This window comes from Charadrius vociferus, unplaced genomic scaffold (assembly GCF_000708025.1).
Source record: "Charadrius vociferus isolate BGI_N301 unplaced genomic scaffold, ASM70802v2 scaffold163, whole genome shotgun sequence".
Lineage (NCBI taxonomy): Eukaryota > Metazoa > Chordata > Aves > Charadriiformes > Charadriidae > Charadrius > Charadrius vociferus.
Window position 1 is genome coordinate 5,428,294 of NW_009648332.1, and position 18,724 is coordinate 5,447,017.

General features: G+C 44.3%; 1 protein-coding gene across 1 annotated transcript in view; it reads left to right on the forward strand.

Moving 5' to 3' along the window:
- TRABD2B (TraB domain containing 2B) overlaps positions 1-18,724 on the forward strand; it is a 299,956-nt gene that overhangs the window by 238,889 nt on the left and 42,343 nt on the right. The window contains exon 5 of the mRNA XM_009884835.1: positions 12,594-12,684. Coding sequence (XP_009883137.1) covers positions 12,594-12,684 — 91 coding nt within the window. The remainder of the gene's footprint in view (positions 1-12,593; positions 12,685-18,724) is intronic.

Consider the following 18,724-nt stretch of genomic DNA (forward strand, 5'->3'; position numbering starts at 1 on the left):
CCTCCCCTCGTTCCTACCACAGGACCTTTAGCCAAAGGACTGTCTGTCCTTCCCAAAGCATGTCTGTCTTCTGTTTTGCTTTTAAAGAAAGAAAAAATAATAAAGAAAAGGCACAGCCAAGGAATCCCCTAGTGCTTTAAAAATATTGCAGTCAAAGTGCCCTATGGACGTCCTTTTCCTAATTTATACCAACATCCTTAGGGTCAAAGCTGATCCATCATGCCCAGGCAGTGCTGATCCTGAGTTATGACATTTAGATGGACCAAAATGGGTACTTTCTAGCCCAGTTTTCTGTTATTCCACAGCCTTGGGCATGCTTTGCACTTCAAAAAGAGGCAGATTTCCAGATCTAGGTGCTCTAGATCTCTTCCCACAACACATGTATCTGAGGGTCTTGCAACACCCCAACTCCTGGGGCTTGTTTCTCCTGCTTTCACAGAGGGAAGAGCCTCAGCCTACAGCCTCAAAGAACTCCTTGAAAAAGTCCGTTTCCTGCACTGTCGAGGCTCACCATGATGGTGCAACGGCATCTTTAGCTGAATTAAAGGGCTCAGGAAGGTCTTTTAGGGCAGATTTCCTCTGTGTGATTGAGTGGCTTTGGAGATGCCTGGTGTAATTCAGAGGCAAACGATGTACATAACACAAAGCTGTTTTCGATGGAGATATTAGCTTAAACCTTGGAAGTCATGCAGCTATGCTAAACTGCCCTTTCAGCAGCGCCAGCTAAAACCACAGAGCAAAACTACGTGTAATTACTTTTAATCCATGATCAAGGACAAGCTTGGGAGGAATGCGCTTGCTGCAGTGTGCTCCGCTGTATGGCAGAAGAGAAAAGGTTGAGTCCAAACTGGAGACCAGGTTGGATGTGTCATGGGGTTCAGCCGGGACGCATCTCAGCAAAACCAGAGGGGAGCCAGCAAGAAGAGGGGACACACATCTGGCCATGGGTGAGTCAGGGTCCGTGAGCTTCACGGAGGACTCGCTCTCAGATGATGGTGGAGACCTCAGCCCCATTGAGTGCGCCTTGCCTCCAGTTGTTCGCACTGATGGGGCAGCTTCCGAGTGCCACTGGCACCGTGCTGGTTAACTGTAAGAAAAAAATCCATTTCCAGGTTTGGGTGACTTCACCTCACCTTATTCACAGCCCGATTTGTGAACTTTTGGAGCGTTTTTCTGCAACAACAGTGACATCCAGTGGCCGGCTGGATTTTTCTGGGAGAAGCATGAACTATCGACGGTCTTAACAAGGTGAAGCTTTTATATTTAAAACGATACTGACTAAAGAGGCTAGGTTTGGGGTTTTGTGAAGAGTTTCCTTTTTTAAAAAAAGTCTAGCTTAATGGCTTTTCCTATGCCTGCGTCGCACTGCTCAAGAAGCGGGCTAGAAAGCATTGGTACTCTCTGCTCCAGCAGTTTGTCCTGTGTCCATAAACTTCAGGAGGTCAGCAATTTGCTGACGAATCGCTGTGTTTTGTGTTATGGCATCACCACGTTTTCCACTTCTGAGACAATCCAAATAAACCACCAGAAAGGGGCTTCTGGAAAAGATGAAGAAACCAGTGTAGCCTGTAAAATAGTTGACTGTGAGGTCAAAACCAGATAGAACAACCAAGGATCCGTGTCCTGTCAACTGGGAGCTTAGATTCGTGGTTTTCAAACTAATTTTCAAACAGAAAATGACAGCTTGTCTTGTAATTCTTTGCAGCAGTTTCACAGATTTGACAGACATTGCCCCCAACTAACTTTCCTGGCAGGGTTTAATCTCACAGTAGAGCAAGATTACAATGTTTTTTTAATTTGGTTTAGAGCTGTGCCTGTGGAAACTGGAGGAACTGGGGGGAGTCTAATGAAATGGTCAGTGGGAAGATTCAAAACAAACATGGGGAAACACTGTTTCGCACAGTGTGTAATTACATTGCGGCCACAAGATATCGTGGCATGGATATAGGATATAAGGCCAAAGAGGGATTAGACAAACTCAGTAGTCCAGCTCTGGAAGTCACAAAACTTCTGATTCCCAGAGCCTGCAATGATATACCAAGGGTCCTCAACACTACTTATTTCCTACAGAAAGCTGCTAACTGCGTCCTTATTACCTTCCAGAAGCCTTTGCCTAAGGCAGGTGAAGATGCTGCATTTCGTGGTACTGGCTGTGTCCTTAGAAAGGCTGAGGTCCCACAAGATCTGGTCTTTGCTGGGCCACACCTTAGAAGCGTCTCCACAAGTTCAGTGAGACGCTCTGCGTGCAAAAAGCTCTTCTGTTGACCAAGGAGCTTTCCAAGGCTTGAAGCTGCCCTGAGCTCAGACTCCATGGAGTTATTGTAGGTGTTTTAGTAACACGTTCACAGTTACCTTCTTTCAAAGCACAAGCATGGAGCAGGGAGCAGGGAGGTATGGAAACAAGTTTTCTCCCCCATACCCCAACCCTTGCCTGGCTTTGGCAAGCAGGTCCATGTGCATTCCAGACTAGTTCAGGATGGCTCGAGGGATTTGCGATGGGATATGAAACACTTCGCTCGGAGGCTACCTGCCTAGCGCCAGCTGTCGGGACTTTAGTGTGGTGGCTGTCCAGGGGGCCAGCCAGGGGCTTACATGAAAAGACCTGATAACTTTGGTTCAGATGGGAGCGTGTTGTCTACTTCGCAAGGCTGCAAGCACACTAATGAGGCACCTTGGGCAAAAAAGTGAGACTGCATTTCCTTACCGATTTCCTCACTGCTGGAGGTGTTGATGGCACTCAGCAAACAATATTGTACACAAAGATAGTGCATTTCATACCAGACCATCACCAGTCTCAGAGATGGCTCAACACCCTGAGAAGACACTTAAGAGATATGAGATTTTCTCTAGGTTTTCCTCATACTCATCTCCCTGTCTCCACCTGCAGTGCTGGGGATGGGTGAAGTTCCCAAGATTTTGTATGTTGGCCCTGCCAGTTGGAGAGGATCACATGAGGGACACAGAGACCTGTTCCCTGTCACACAGCTCCATGGTTGGCATGCACCTCCAGTCACACCTTACATCACATCTTGGTGTAGAAAGGTGTGTTTCCAACAACATGATTCAGTGAGAAGCATGCACCTTAAAAAAAAAAAATAAATAAAATTTAAAAAGTAAATCCCATGTAGTTGTGGCATTCTGCTATAGGGGAAAATGCCAATAACCATCCTCCATGCAATGTCTCAGTCTGAGCAAGCCCTGTCTTCACATGCAGTAAAACCTGAGGACAAAATAACAGGCAAACCTTTACTTCAGTCCTACCCACATAATTTTCCTCCTACAGGTTTCTTGTCCTGGTAAGTTGTTCCAGCTTATACCAGCAAACACAACAAATACACTTTAGAAAATAAACACTTCAAATCTGTAGGCTTTGTTGTTTACCCCCCAAGGGACCTTTTCCTTAGCATAGTCAGGAAGGGATTGAATTCATCATATCTCAAACATACTGGGCTGAGGTAGTAGGATATTGGAACTGCTCATTCACCTCCCTCTGCCCTTTAAACTCGGATCTTTGATATCCAGTGAGTTATTTCTTTAAGAATATATACTGGAAGGGTCATCCTCTGTTGGTTCTTCTCTCTGTGCAAAACTCCTTTAATGCCATGTAAGTAAAGCTGGAATATGATATAGCCCAAAAGGCCTCATACCCAACGAGAACACAATGTCCAGCACAGGTAAACGCAGCTCCCTCTCCCTTGGAAACTGGCATGGCAAGAAAGGTGGGGGGCAGGGCAGAAGAAGGAAGGATGAGCTCTGGGCAGTGTTCAGGAACTTCTGGGCAGTGGTAGGGTAGCTTGGTGGGCCATCATGCCATGTCTGATAGATGCTGAGGCTAGAGGAGCTATTTAAACTCACATGGTTAATGGAGAGAGAATTGCATAGTGAGTTTATGTCCTTCCCAAACCTGGTATTTGAGATGTTGGAATGAATTGCTCTGGGGAGGTGCCCATCTTCTTCAGTGAGACTGACCAGCTTAGACTAGTCACTTCATTTTGAAATGTCTGAAGCAGCTATGAACCCTCTTGTTGTGTGGGTCTGACACAGCTCAGTTGTTGCTGTGGTCTGACACAGAGGCCGGAGGAGATGCTTGGTAGGTGACCTCACTTCGGTTCTCGCTTGTGTTGTTTTTATTAACCTAAGTGAAACAGCTGGTTTAGACGTCAAGAAAATCTAGATTTTTGAAAAAAAAAAAAAAAAGTATATTTATTCTTTTCCTCACCATATAATTAGGGCCAGTCTGCTAGGGAAGGTGTGCGAAGCCTTTGAAGATAGCACAGAACTGAGTGGTGAAGCCCATATGATGGCACTATATTGGGTCTGAAAGCAAAGAGCTATGCCAGCATGGCACCAGTCCCAAACTGGTAAGCTCAGTCCCATCTCATGCTGAGCCCATTGAGGGCTCTGCATTGCACTCCAGGCCACTTCCAGACAAGGATTTCCAGTGTGTGACATTTGGGTGCCTCCAGAATAGCTCCATGCCCTCAACAGGAAAGATGCTCAGAGGGGGTAAGCAGAGAGAAAGAGCAGAAGGGGAGAGCCATGAGAGGGTTTTATTACATTGAAAGCCAGCAAGAAAATAGAAGAAGGCTGTGCAAGTCTGTCTGTCCTTCAGACTGAGATGCTCTGAGTATGGTATTGCATTGCAGTTCTCAAAGACACCCCAGGGAAACACAAATCTGGGCTCCATTACCCTGGCGTCAATCTGGAATAACCCCCTCAACTTTTGGCTCCTCATTGCTCCAGTTTCCCCCCAGCTACGGTGTGGCCTTTCTCCAGAGCATATTCTGAGAGTGCTTATGGGTGAGAGGGGAGAGAGGTGATTATATGCAAGAAAAGAAGGAAGGAGAGCCATGGGGGATTGCTGGACGTTCAAAGTGCTGCACATTTTGGCCTTTTGTGTTTTACTGCTTTGCTTCCCGTGACTGTCCAAAAGTGGCTATGAGTCAGTTCCTCACAACTGCAGAGAATAACAACATCAAACAAGAGAGGGAAAATGATTTCTCCATCTGCCTTGGAGAAGGGGTGGCATGATGTAAGGAGGCTCTGATGAAAGCCTGCTTTACGAGACCATTGCACGTGGCTTGTACAAAGTATTTTGTAAGGCATGCTTTGGGCTTGGCTGCTCCTGCCAAACAGGGGAGGAAGAAAGCTCGTTCCCTGCATCCATAGCCTTTCGCATAGTGCGGAAATTTCCAAGTGCAAAACCATGTCCTGCAGCAGAGCAGAAGCCAGCAACCTGGGGTGACAGTGTGTTCTGAAAGACGGGGTGCAGAGTTCCTGGCTTTGAGCACCAAGCGTTTTCCTCCCTGGCCAAGGACATTTGGGGTGGCATCAACAGACCTAGTGGGGATGGTCTCTGAGGCTGCTAAAGTTTCTGTGGGGTGCCAGTTCGCTCACCCATGAGATTGTCTCTCATAGCATCTATTGTCCCTTCTTGTCTGGTTTTGGGCGCTGTTACTGCCCAGGAGTTGCCCCAGGGCACTCTCAGTTCTATGCTGTATCTTTGAAATTCACTTTCTCTTTGGGAAGCCCACCAGCAGCTCTTGATTTGAACCTGAATACCAGCCTCCAGGAAGCCTTTGTTATATCTGGTCTGTCTGAGGTGTGGGCAGGGATGCATTTGGGCTCATACATACACTGCATGTCTCATCTCGTGGCATGGAGTATGGCCCACCTTGTTTCATACTAACTAGGAGAGGTTGGGGGACACTGGAGTCTTTCCAACCATTCCCAGAAAATGCCCCTGCTGGATCCCCATGAACATTAATTTTGTTCATGTTATCGGTAAATTCTAAAATAAAAATTATCAGGCAGTCCTAACATCATACACATCAATAGATGCTGCATATCACCCACCTAATCCGTTACCTGGTGTCATTCTTTATACTCTGATACAACACCACATTAGAAGGGTACTGAGACTGGAGGAATCTTTTAGATACATCTAGATCCAGCTCGCAAAAGCAAGAGCTCTGTGCGAATCCAACATTTGCTCCGTGTCAAGCTACACTCAAGATACTGATTGAAGGCAATCCCTACCACTAGAGTGAGATTTCCGGAAAGTAAGTGGTTTAGGAAGAATAGAGGAGCAATCCTCTGGCAGAGATAGCGGTCTGAATCTGAGTCGTCATGAAAAAGGGTGAAAGATCCTCCAATTTTTAAAGGATGGTACCCATTAGCAAAGAATGGCTGGGTGCAGGGATAGAAACAGCTATGATGCTGGAGGAGGATTGGAAGGGAGTGAAAAATTTGGATGATTTATCCACAAAACTGGTTCCCCATAATAGGTCTGGGACATCTCCCGTCGTAGGAGACAGTAATGTAGGATGTCATGAGGTTCCCCCAGTAACTTCATGCTGTTACCCGGAGACCATTGGGTTAGAGACGAATGCTATAATGGAGAAATTAGCAAATTCAGATAAAATTCATTGCCTGAACTGTTTGCTGTAGCTCCTTCCTACAGTCGCTTCTTGACACATTCATCATTCAGCTTCTAAAATGTTCGGTTTGACCGTTCTCAGAATAAGAGAAATGGAGGCAGCAAGCAAAGGAACCAGTAAGTATTTGCCCCAACTGTGATTTGCCCCAGCTGTGAACGTGCAGCTTTCAGCATTTGCGTTTTTGCCCACGCTAATTCTCGTGAAGCCTAACTGCCATAAACACTCTGGTGGTGCCAAGAGGCTTGAAAATCAACGTCGAGAGAGAAGGAGGAATAGAGACTGCCGCCTCCTGATTGCAAAGCAGCCCGAGGTCTAAATGGCAACAAAACGTTATACATAACGTCTGATTCACTGTGTGGAGAATGTAAAGAATTGAGACCTCCCGACACAGTTTACATTGGCCTTTTTTATGACTAATTGTGCAGAAAATAGCTCTGCTTGTAGTGTGCATGGAAACAGTTCAGGTTTCTGCTGTGTGTCAGCTAATGGGCTAGCAAGGCTTTTTTAGCACAACTTCAAAGACTCTGGCAATGGAGGTCCTTTGTGAGGGAATTATCTCCTTCTCCTTTGTACCCCTTTATCCTTCTAAGCCATGGAACAAAGAATTGTGAAACAAAGAGACAAAGTAATTTGTAGTAGATCTCTAGACCTAGATAACGTACATAACATTTGCTTAAAAACATTTTTTCTGCTTCTGTCATCATCGAAACAAAGTTGTGTTTTTCTGTGTAGGAACACCCAAGTTCATTTAACTTTTGAGGGATGCAACCTTATGCGTAGGTACGCTATTGATGGGGGTCACCAGAATGTCTGAAATGGTAAAGGAGAGCTTTAGTTTCTGTGGTCAATTAGAAAATACGTGGCTGTTACTGTTAGAGTTGGCTGAGAAGTGTATTTCTCTCCGCCTCGGGATATTCCACTAAGAAAGGAAGAAAATGCATTTTTTGAGCAGTGTATGTGCGTGTGCGTGCGCATGCTTTAAGGAAACCATATATTTTTCACCTTTTAGTAAAAAAACGAAGTGGTTTATTCTTTCTTTCTTCCAGTGAAAAATGAAACCTTGTGGAGATAAGGAAATGCATTACATGCATCTGCTTTGTGTAGTCCAAAGCACAGTTCTTAATTAAAAAAAAAAAAAAAAAAAAACACAAAAAGCCCACAAAACACAAAACAGGGATAGAAGATGTTTGATTAATGTTAGCAACCATGCTGTATAACGTGTTCCTCCAGTGTCTCCAGATCCTCCGTCTTGAAAAAACAAGACATGAGTGACAGGAGAATAATCTTGGCCTCACTAAATTTAATGAAGCAACTCCCCCCAGGTGCAGTGGGCCACACTGGCCACTCCACTGCATCTATGTTCAAACTGTGAAGTGACTCTGAGTTTGGCACTGGGTCTTGTCCGCAAGCAAATCCCATGAGTATCCCCTTATCCTTAGAGGGTGGAAGCACTGCAACCACACCTTTACTGATGATTTTTTTTTTTTTTAACTTAAACTGTTAGGAGAGGCTGTGCTGCTTATCTCCATGCCCAAGTACAGACTTTCAGTTCAAGTCCCTATCTAGAAAACCTTTTATGTCTGCTTTCTCTCCTCTTCCCACACTTGCATGGATTTCCTGAGGCAGTTGGTGTTCTGACCTCTTGGATACAGTCTTCATCAGCTGTCAGGGTAAATTTGGTTGATACTGCAGGAATAGTTTATTCAGATTTAGACTGAAGAGGGGGAATAGCGATGGAGAAGCAAGAGCATTCCTCTGTCTCTGTCTGATATGTCTCTAGATACACTAACTTTTCAATAGTTATACTTTATTGATATTTTTTTTTTGGAATGAAAATTTGCAGGCCATGCAGAGAAATTTTTAAAAGTTTTTAGCGAAGCATACCCATGCACGCATATATAGATAAAAAAGTTCAATTTTTAATATCTATAAATTAAAAATAAATACTCTGATGTTATAAACAAATCTGGCAATCATTACATATTCTGTTTGCACATATGGGCAGCCAGAGGCTGGGATTTCATGTTTTTCACTGATCTAATCCATGCTGAGCTTAATTGTCTCTAATATACAGGTTAAATTGGTTTTCATTACATGCTGTAAGCTGTTGAAAGTATTAGTGTTGTCAATATCTAACAAGTGAATGCTTATCTCAAGTTGTATGTGACCAAGGAGAGTCATTTTATGTAAGAAACTTCTCACACAGAAAATTTTCCTAGATTTTAAAACTGGGAAGGATAATTACGATGGACTTAGCAGCAGGAGGCAAGCCAAGGCATTTCTTCCAGGAATTCTTTAACCCTGGAAGTACAACAATGACATGAGGGCGTTTTCATGCTTCACTTTACCCACCTGCACTGGACCTCCCAAGTGCCGCCTCTTTCCTTAAACCTCTTCTTCCATGTGTCTCTGATCCTGTGGAGCTCCTTGCCAGGGGATGGCATGGATCACTGATGGGAAAACGTCTGTGCTGGGTGGGAAGGCTGCTGGTTTGAGCTTACAGACTTTCAGTTTTTCCATCATTGAGGTAGAGCATGACTTCAAGTTGCTTGTACTGTGCGTGATGAGATAATGAGTTGGGCACGATAGCGTTACTGTGATGTATAATAAATAGATGGATACAGAAGCAATCACAGTATGCGAATTCTGACTGAGCAGAAAAGTTAAGACAAGTAGAAGTCAGAGCTGGTTGGTATAAAAATCTTGTGATCAGGTGGAAAAGATGTATTAACAGGGGAAGCTGATGGTGGTGATTTACCCAGATGTACGTGGGGTAACGCAAACAGGAAAATTTTAAGCAAAGTCTAAAGGTAAAGCTTTGCAAAGACCTGCTTATGCCATTTCCTAGCAGTCATTAAAGCTTCAGAATTATTTGGGGGTCAGCTTGGAATTATGATTTGGTTTTGATTTTTTTGTTTTGTTTTGTTTTCTCTTGGTTGAACTGCAGCAATGAAAATTGCTGACAGGCTGAGAGACTTCGGGTTGTTCAGCCTGAAGAAGAGAGGACTCCGGGGAGACCTTATTGCAGCCTTCCAGTACCTAAAGGGGGCCTACAGGAGAGCTGGGGAAGGACTTTTTACTAGGGCATGTAGTGATAGGACGAGGGGGAATGGCTTCAAACTGGAAGAGGGGAGATTTAGATTAGATATTAAGAAGAAATTTTTCACTTTGAGGGTGGTGAGGCACTGGAACACGTTGCCCAGAGGAGTTGTTGAAGGTCCATCCCTGGAGGTGTTCAAGGCCAGGCTAGATGGGGCTTTGAGCAACCCGGTCTAGTGGGAGGTGTCCCTGCCTACAGCGGGTGATAGGAACTTGATGATCTTCAAGGTCCCGTCCAACCTAAACCATTTTATGATCTAAAATATTGTAATGTGTGTTGAATTGTGGACCTAAAATGAAATAACAGTGTTCACATTCAAATTTTTAATGAAGATTTTTATTTATTCAGGGATTTGGAGTTGGGTGGTTGGGTTTTGGTTTTTTTTTATGGAAGCTGGTATTCATTCCTTCATGATAGGAAGACAAAAATTAAAGAAATAAGCCTTGGACCAGAGGGTAAGGAGATTTGTGATATGGAAATGTAGTCCCTAGTCTCAGAAGAGGCGCTGGGGACATTCATTCCCCACACAGGTGGGTTTTATCTTGGCGGGAACCACCTCTTCACTGCAATTCCAGTCCAAATCCAACACAAACTCCCAGACAGCTGGAGGATAATTCCCAAGCGAAGGGGTATGGCAGAGGACTGAATTGCTTGGGGTGACTTACCCTGTGGAAAGACACATCTCGGCACACTTACGTTCTTCTGCCATCCTGCACAGCAGATCACCAGTTCAACAAACTAGCAGCTTTCATCATAGTTTCCACACAGAGGGCAGGAAAGGGAAGTCCAGTAGGTCTTTTGGTCATCTTTTGGTCTTCATCCATCACTTGAAGGGACCAGCAGGCTTTACTGAGGAGGTGACAGCTCTGACATTTTGTGGATTAGGAATCAAAGCTGTTGCATAGTTACATTTTTTTCTGGGTTTTAAGTGGTTAAAGTTGGGTTCTTTTGTACTGTTGTGGTGTCAAAGATTTGCTGGATTCAGAACGATTGTTTACACTAAGAAATCTTTTAGCATTTAAGACTCCAGTTCAGGAAAAGTAGAGTGTTGTACCACGGACTCAGAAACATCTCTGACTTTGACACCTTTGACTTTGGGTCCTCAATGTCACTTTGCCAGTGACAGAATGGGGACCTTTGTTTGCCTTGGCCACTGCATAAAAAACCAGGATATGATCAAATCCAGTTAATCACTCACAAATGTCTCATTTCTTGAATCTCTGAGGGTGTGTAACACATTTTTGGGCCTGCTCTCTGCTCCTTTGGCTTTTGTTAGAAGTAAGTTAGTCAGGGGAAAATCAAATTTTGAGTTTTCTTAAAAGGAAGTGGAGGAATCCTGGAACACACTAGGGCTCTGCAAATGTACGTTTAATCATTTAAAGAAATGTCTTTTGGCTAAAAGCTCTTACCAGTGCTTGCAAGTTGCACTAAAAGCCATACGACTACATCATTCCCACAACTGATGTGAATTAGCGCCCTTGTTGGCAGTGTACGCGGAGAGATGCAGGCTTAGTGAGTACTAGGGACTGAATTACTCTCAAATTCATAGCGACTTTGTGCAGTCTGGGTGAAGTGTCCTAGGAGTGACTCTGCTGGCGGTAACACCAGCTCCTGACACAGTGGCATGCATGGAGGGAGACTCGGGCATGTCCTGCCTGCCTTGTTTTTCCTGTTAAAAGCGTTTGGCTCTGCTATGGAGCCGGGCAGTTACAGACATCTCCTGCAAACACTTATACTGTGCTTAAGGCAAACGCACACTCTCCAGGCAGCAGCAAACCAGAGAAGCGCGTTTCTACACGCGGCACGTGGTGGAACTCCCTGCTGCAAGATGTCACGGGGCAAAAAGTACATGGAGGTAGAGGCCTGAGCGCATTTGCGGTGAATTGGTCTATTCAGAGCTGGCAGTGAGACGTGATGACCTGGGTGTAAATGGGGGTCACCCAGCCATGCAGAGCTGGAAGCTAACAGACGTAACGGGAGAGAATCATTCTCTCCTTTCCCAGTGTTATTCACGTATGTATTTATATACCTTTAATATTCACAGTGGGACACAGTTGGAGACAGGTTATTGGGCTACGTGCATTTTAATAAACCTGTTAGTGGAGTTCTTGCCTCCTCACTTTATACCTCTAACCCACCCTGAAAACAATGTCGGACTCTGACAATAAGTTGAAAGCTTTGGAGGGATTACACTGCCTTATTGAGTCTGTACCCAAAGCCCTTTGAGGACTCCCATTGACTCCAGTGGGATTTGGTTCAGACCTCAAGTGTACAGGACTCCCTTAAGTAAACTCTTTCAAGGCCCGTACATGCTGCAATACTTATTTGGCTCTTTGTTACTCTGTGAATAGGAATGTGACCTTTACGCATCTAGCAAAGAGCTCTGATTTACAGGACTAAATCTTCATGTTTTGGGAGAGATAAGGTTACCATCCCAGCTCCTCCCAACCCCGCTGTGCAGGTGGCTGAGCGGTCGATGAAGCAATTCCTGAATCACTGCCATTTTAGGTAGATGAGCACTGAGCGTGCAGTACAGCGGCTTCAGAGCTTCTTCGTAAGCAGATGTCCACGAATGATGGTGGGCAGGGTGGACATCTGGGGTTGTAAGTTGTTCCAAGTCGTGAGTCAGAGCCCTAATAATATTCTTTTTGCCACCACAGAGTCGTTCTGATACCTGTGTGAGAAGTTCATTTAGTCCATGCAGATACTAAAAATGGCCACAGTGAAAGACTAGACTAGCAATTCATCTAGTTTTTATTTTATCCACCCAGTCCCTTGGCCATGTGAGGGGAGGGGATGTAGATATGGTGGAACAATACAATGTCAGGCTGTATGCTGTCTCTTCCCCCGGCCACTGCCAAAAGCTGCAGTGGGCTACGTGGCGAATGGTTGAGTCTGAATTCCAGCAAACTGCATGAAGTGCCTTTCTTGCTTTTGGAGGTGGTCTAGCTTCTGGTAACTTTGCCTCCCAAACCTGTTGTTCCAACAGGAGAAGGTCAGGTGAGTGAGAGGAGCCATTTGATTGACAGTGCTATTTTCTACCTGTATTTTAGGTCACTTCCTGGGTAACAACACTGTGATTGATGTACTGAGACAAGCAGGATTTGAAGTGGAGCACACCCCTCCTGGACAACCAATTGGAAAGTAAGCAGCTGCCCACAGATTATTAATCACTTTCTCTCCTTTTCCTTTTTTCTCTCCCTTTTTCTGTGACTAAGCAAGATTATTGCATTAGTACAGGAGGTGGGTAAGGGTGTGAGGAACCTCTCTTTACCACACAAGTTCCAGACAAAAAGTGGATTGTAAAGCATCTGTAGAGTGAGTTTGGAACAGATTGAGCTTCAGTGGCTAGTTTTTTTCACTTGTGGACAGTATTCATATCATAGCTGCTTAACTGCACCAGATGAGAACCACCACAGTTTCTTTCTGTTTTCAAGAAACATCTTGTGCTCATTTTCCCCCATAGCTATTTTGTCCTTTTCTCTCCGTGGGGTTTTAGTTGCTTCTCCATTGCAGGGCAATAGACTGCCACCAACTTCATTTTTCAGACCTCTCTGGCAGGCTGCTCTTCTTCAGGTGGCATTTCAGTTTTGCCTGAAGGACCAGATTTAATGTAGCAGATGCACCTTGGAAAGTGTGTTGGGTAGGTAAAAAGCGATTCTATATTCCCTGAGCTTCTCCATCCATCTGATCCAGTAAAACAGGCAAGAAGGTTTGATTGCCAGGGTCTTGATGATCTTCATTAGTATAAGATAAAGTATGGCACAAAATTGTCCTCAAGTGGTGAAACAGACTTCCTTCCTCCCCTAGACTTTTCTCTTTCCTGGCCATTTAGCTGAGGTCTCTGTCTAAAGATATCATAGACAAGAAGCTGGGAGGGATGGAGAGAGACTATCTAGCTTTGCAAAGTTAACCTTTCCCCTGCATTCTGCAGATAAAAATTGGCCGAGATTGCTCTATCACAGGATTGTTATCCTCGTTAGGAGAAAGCATTAGCAGCATGTTCCTGTCCCTGGTGGGCAGACATGACATGGTCCAAATATGAGGTGAGTTTCAATATGGAGGATTAATCTCAGGGCTAGTGGACCATGTCTGAAAAAGCTATGTTTAATATAGTTGGAAAATCTGGCTGATCTAACCTTGTTTGTGAAACACCCGCAATGATTCATATAGAATATAATATGGCTCAACTATACATAAGTGTCTTTGACAGAGCATTTATCCTAAATGCTTCTTGGAATACGTTGAGCAATAAAAGCCCAGTCTTAAATAACAATGGGGAAAAGAGAAAGAAAAAGCTATCAAACACAAGGAAGAGCATATATTCAGGGGAGGTTTAAGAAGCACTTTGGCAGAGGGAGAAAAATCAACATGGCAAAGGGATGAGCACTAAAGACTGCAACTGGCTGGAGCTGGAAATTTTGGCTAAAATCAACAAAAATGCCTGTTTATAAAAAAACCAGCAAAACAGAAGAACCAGGCAAAGTATACCAAAACTGCTGGGGTGTACCTTTCCTAGTTTTCTGACAAAGAAACTTTCCTTTCGGGGAAGCAGGCACTTTCCCCAGCAATTTTCATTTAGTTGAAAGTATCATCTTCCCATGAAAAGTATTTCAACTGGAAATTCTTAAACTATTAATTTATTGGCTGTTTGCAAGCCCTTGAGAAGAAAAAAAGATACAGTAGCGTGAGAGATGTCCAAGAATAGTCTCTGCTCTTTATGGTCTTGAGATATGTCTATACACGTCATCACAGACTGGAAGTAACGTGATGGGGCAGGAAACTTGAAACAGAGCCACTGCTTAATGTTGACTTATTTGCAAAAAGGGGCACCTCTGTGTATGCATTCCTCCACCTTGGCAGCAGTGTCTCTTGTTCATGACGTCTTCCCTAAAATTGTCAGTCCCTGGGGGAAATATTCTTAAAAGTGAGTGGACTTGGACTCCTGCCTAGAATGGTGCATATGTCCTCAGTTGAATTATCCTACACTTGGTAGCTTCTGTTCCCAGCTCCAGACCAGAGTGTTGATCCCTTTGTCTGGACTAGTACCCTAATTTCAGTGGTGTCTGTCCCGAACGTTGAACATACAACACTTTATTAAGGGCTGTACTGATGTGCATAAGTACTGGATTGAGTTGAGAGAGAGCGTGTGGTTGTATTCCATAAAGATTAGATGCTCTGCTGGTGGACGTGTTCCTATGGTCTGATGATACATACAGATCAGCCAGTTTTAAATGAGAATACAGAAAGAAAAAGAGATAACATGGTAAAGAAATCCAGAATTGCCACTAAATTTCATTATTCAAGGTGCAGAAACAGTAGAAGATTATAGAAAGTTTATATAGTCTATATTAGACTATAGTCTGTATAGTACATATAGAAAGTTTAAATAAAGGGAGTTAAAATATGTTCACAGGAAACAGCTTACTGCCTTTAGAAAAAAAAGAGACTTCCAGACCTGCACGTCAGGGACTGTATTTTCATTGTCCTACAGCTGTGGTCATCAGAAATGCTTGGGGCTCCCTCTTGAAAACGAGGAGGCTGCTGCAAAGAATTTTGGCTCTCTTTTTTAGAATAGCCTGTATTTTATGATTTCTGGGTGAGCTGGAAAAGACTATCTAATCAAACACAGTTATGACAAAAGTTGACAGCATATTCAGAAAGCATGGCCAGATAATTTTTGTGACGTTGGGGTTATGTTGCTGTAATTGAGAGTCTTAAGGAACGTGGCGTTTTTGTCTACCCTTCTTTTTTTGCTCTCTTTCCTTTTTAAAAGGTGACATAAAACCATTTGAAAACAGTTAGAAAGGCCCAGAAGAGGAACCATTTCAGGGTAGTGGCTATACTGAGCACATGTATACATAGAATAAGCAAGAAGCTCAATAAATTTTGAGCTGCCTGCAAGCAGAAATTGTTTTATGGATCATAGAGATGCAGGTGTTTTCATCTTGACTCTTGTGGAGCCATACATGAAACAAGAGGTATTTCTCTCCTCTGCTGAAACCCAAAAGAGACATTTCTGCTTTTCTTCCAAATAAGTTGTATAAGGGAGTCAAGCCCACTGCATTGTATTCTGGCACTGACAATTGAAAAATTGGATAGTGTTCAGGGAAGATCAGCTGGACTCTAATGTAGATATTGGTGGGGGTGGACAGCACATGGAAAAAATGCAAGAGTTGGAAAAAAATGAAGCAGCTGCATGCTTATGTTTTGGCCAAGGGAATTCCAGAAAGGATTGTTGTGGACTGATTGTGCCCGGAAGGACCAAGGGGAACAATTTCAGCTGCACATAGGAACATTTGGAGGTGTATCATAGAATCATAGAATGGTTAGAGTTGGAAGGGACCTTAAAGATCATCTAGTTCCAACCCCCTGCCATGGGCAGGAACACATTTTACTAGACCAGGTTGCTCAAAGCTCCATCCAGCCTGGCCTTGAACACCTCCAGGGATGGAGCCTCCACAACTTCCCTGGGCAATTTGTTCCAGGCCCTCACCACCCTCTGAGTGAAAATTTTTTTCTTAATACCTATTCTAAATCTCCCCTCTTCCAGTTTGAATCCATTCCCCCTTGTCCTATCACTACATGCCCTTGCAAAAGGTCCCTCTCCAGCTTTCTTGTAGGCCCCCTTCAGATACTAGAAGGCTGCAATAAGGTCTTCCCAGAGTCCTCTCTTCTCCAGGCTGAACAACTCCAACTCTCTCAGCCTGTCTTCATAGGAGAGGTGCTCCAGCCCTCTGATCATCTTTGTGGCCCTCCTCTGGACCCGCTCCAACAGGTCCATGTCCTTCCTATGTTGGGGTCTCCAGAGCTGAACACAGTATTCCAGGTGGCGTCTCACAAGAGCAGAGTAGAGGGGCAGAATCACATCCCTCGACCTGCTGGCCACGCTTCTTTTGGTGCAGCCCAGGATACCGTTGGTCTTCTGGGCTGTGAGCGCACATTGCTGGCTCATATTGAGTTTCTCATCAACCAACACCCCCAAGTCCTTCTCCTTAGGGCTGCTCTCAATCCATTCTCCACCCAGCCTGTAGTCTTGCATGGGATTGCCCCAGCCCATGTGACGGACTTGTTGAACTTAATTTAATGTGGTAATTAATTTCCACAGTAGAGCTCAGAGAGTTGTGTGAGCTCAGAGAGTTTACAATAAACTCTCAGACAGGCAGAAATAAAAGCTTGTCCTGAATTCTCCCATTCTGAAAGAAGGTAGCATTGAGCAAAATATCTGAAAGAGCAGTCTGATGGCAACGAGCACTGCCGCGTGTTTTTCTGGAGGAGGAAACGGTGTGCGGTATGTCAGGACTTGGCGTGTGGCAGAAGGTCAGAGCACACACACAGTCTGAGCTCACACAACAAGCCCACTTGGCCTTGTTGAACTTCATGAGGACTGCATGGGCCCACCTCTCAAGCCTGTACAGGTCCCTCTGGATGGGATCCTTTCCCTCCAGCGTGTTGACCGCTGCACACAGCTTGGTGTCATTGGTAAACTCACTGAGGGTGCACTCCATCCCAGCATCCACGTCACCAAACAAGATGTTAAACAAGCACTGGTCCCAGTACTGACCCCTGAGGAACACCACTCATCACTGCTCGCCACTTGGACATTGAGCCATTGACCGCAACTCTTTGAGTGTGATCATCCAGGCAATTCCTTATCCACCGAGTAGTCCATTGGTCAAATCAATTTTTCTCCAATTTAGAGACCAGGATGTCATGTGGAACGGTGTCAAATCATATTGAAACTGAGGGTGGTTCTGGCTGAATATCAGTACTTCTTGACAGTAAGTTGCAGCACAGTCTTTCTCAGGTTAAGTCAGAATCCCTATTATTTGAAACAATGAAAGTAATTTCAGCAAAGTACTCATCCTACATCCTACTTACTACCAATGCTGCCTTGCCAAAAAAGCAAATACTATTTTTCTTTAATATCTCTGTTCCTAGAATAGTATGATTATTATGATTGAAATGATTAGTAGTCTGAACTTTATTGTTCGATAATAATGAAGCAGTGGTATCGTAAATAGGTATTGACGTCTCATCTCTGCCATCCATTTCCGTTTCAGAAAGAAAAAGAGAATATCTTTTTAGAAAATAACTAGTACTGTTCCTGTGTATCAGAAAAGCCTTGAAAAGAGTGAAACACGACAAAGACCAAAGCTGTTTTATGCTGTCAATTACATACAGGCTGGGTAAAGCCAGAAGATTGTTGGCTTCCTCTGTCCAAAATGCTAAGCATGGGTTGTGAAATGGCTGCTTTTTAAGCCGACCAAAGTGAATACCTAGAGTCTCACATTTCTGTTGTCTAGTGACACGCACAAATTTGAGCCAAGTTCTCCCTTTCTTAAGGTGCTGGGGAAAAGTAAAGTGAGACCTTGGCAGGCTAGAAGAGATAGCTAAGACATGGAGGGGTTTAACAGCTCCAGAATCGATGAACTGGCAAAGAAAAGTTCATATACAGTACATTTAGCTGACACGGAGCTGTCTGGGAGCTCTCACCAACTGGATTTCTGAAATCCCCTAGCTCCTGTTGATCTGCCTGGTGCTGACCTTCCTGAGCCTCTTCTAGAATCCCACCAGCTGACTATTGAAAATACCTTCTTTAAAGCTCAATCTCTTTCTGCAAAAGAAACCCTGTTGTGCTCAGCGTGCAGAACAATGCCATGAACGCTTGCGAACTTATCCTTACATTGACTTCATTTGTTTATTTTGTTGCCTGAGGGAAAGTGTCCTGAATCTGTTTGCCTGACAACCTTCAACAGCTTTCGTATTTGCTTCTTATTTTGCTGGCTGTCCTCCTTGTCCCCAAACAAAGGCATTGGAAAATGAATGGCTGAATCAGTATCTCATCGCTTTCGCTGAGATAAGAAGGCAACTTTTTTTTTTGGCGGGGCTTCTGCCAGTTGGCCGTCCCTGCCCATCTCTGTCTTCAGAAAGCAGGGCTGCGTGCATGCGGTGGGGAGAGAGGAGGAGATGGGAGAAAGTTTCCCCTCAGATGTATTCCAGTGACTTGAGCAGATAAAGGGCCACAGCTGCTTCACATTTAATTGGAAACAGCCAAATTGCAAGATCAATCCCGGAAGCACCTGTGTCCATGATGACTCTATTGTTACTGGGTTCTCAGAATCGGCTCTGACCTTCTGCCACACGCCAAGCCCTGACGTACCGCACACCGTTTCCTCCTCCA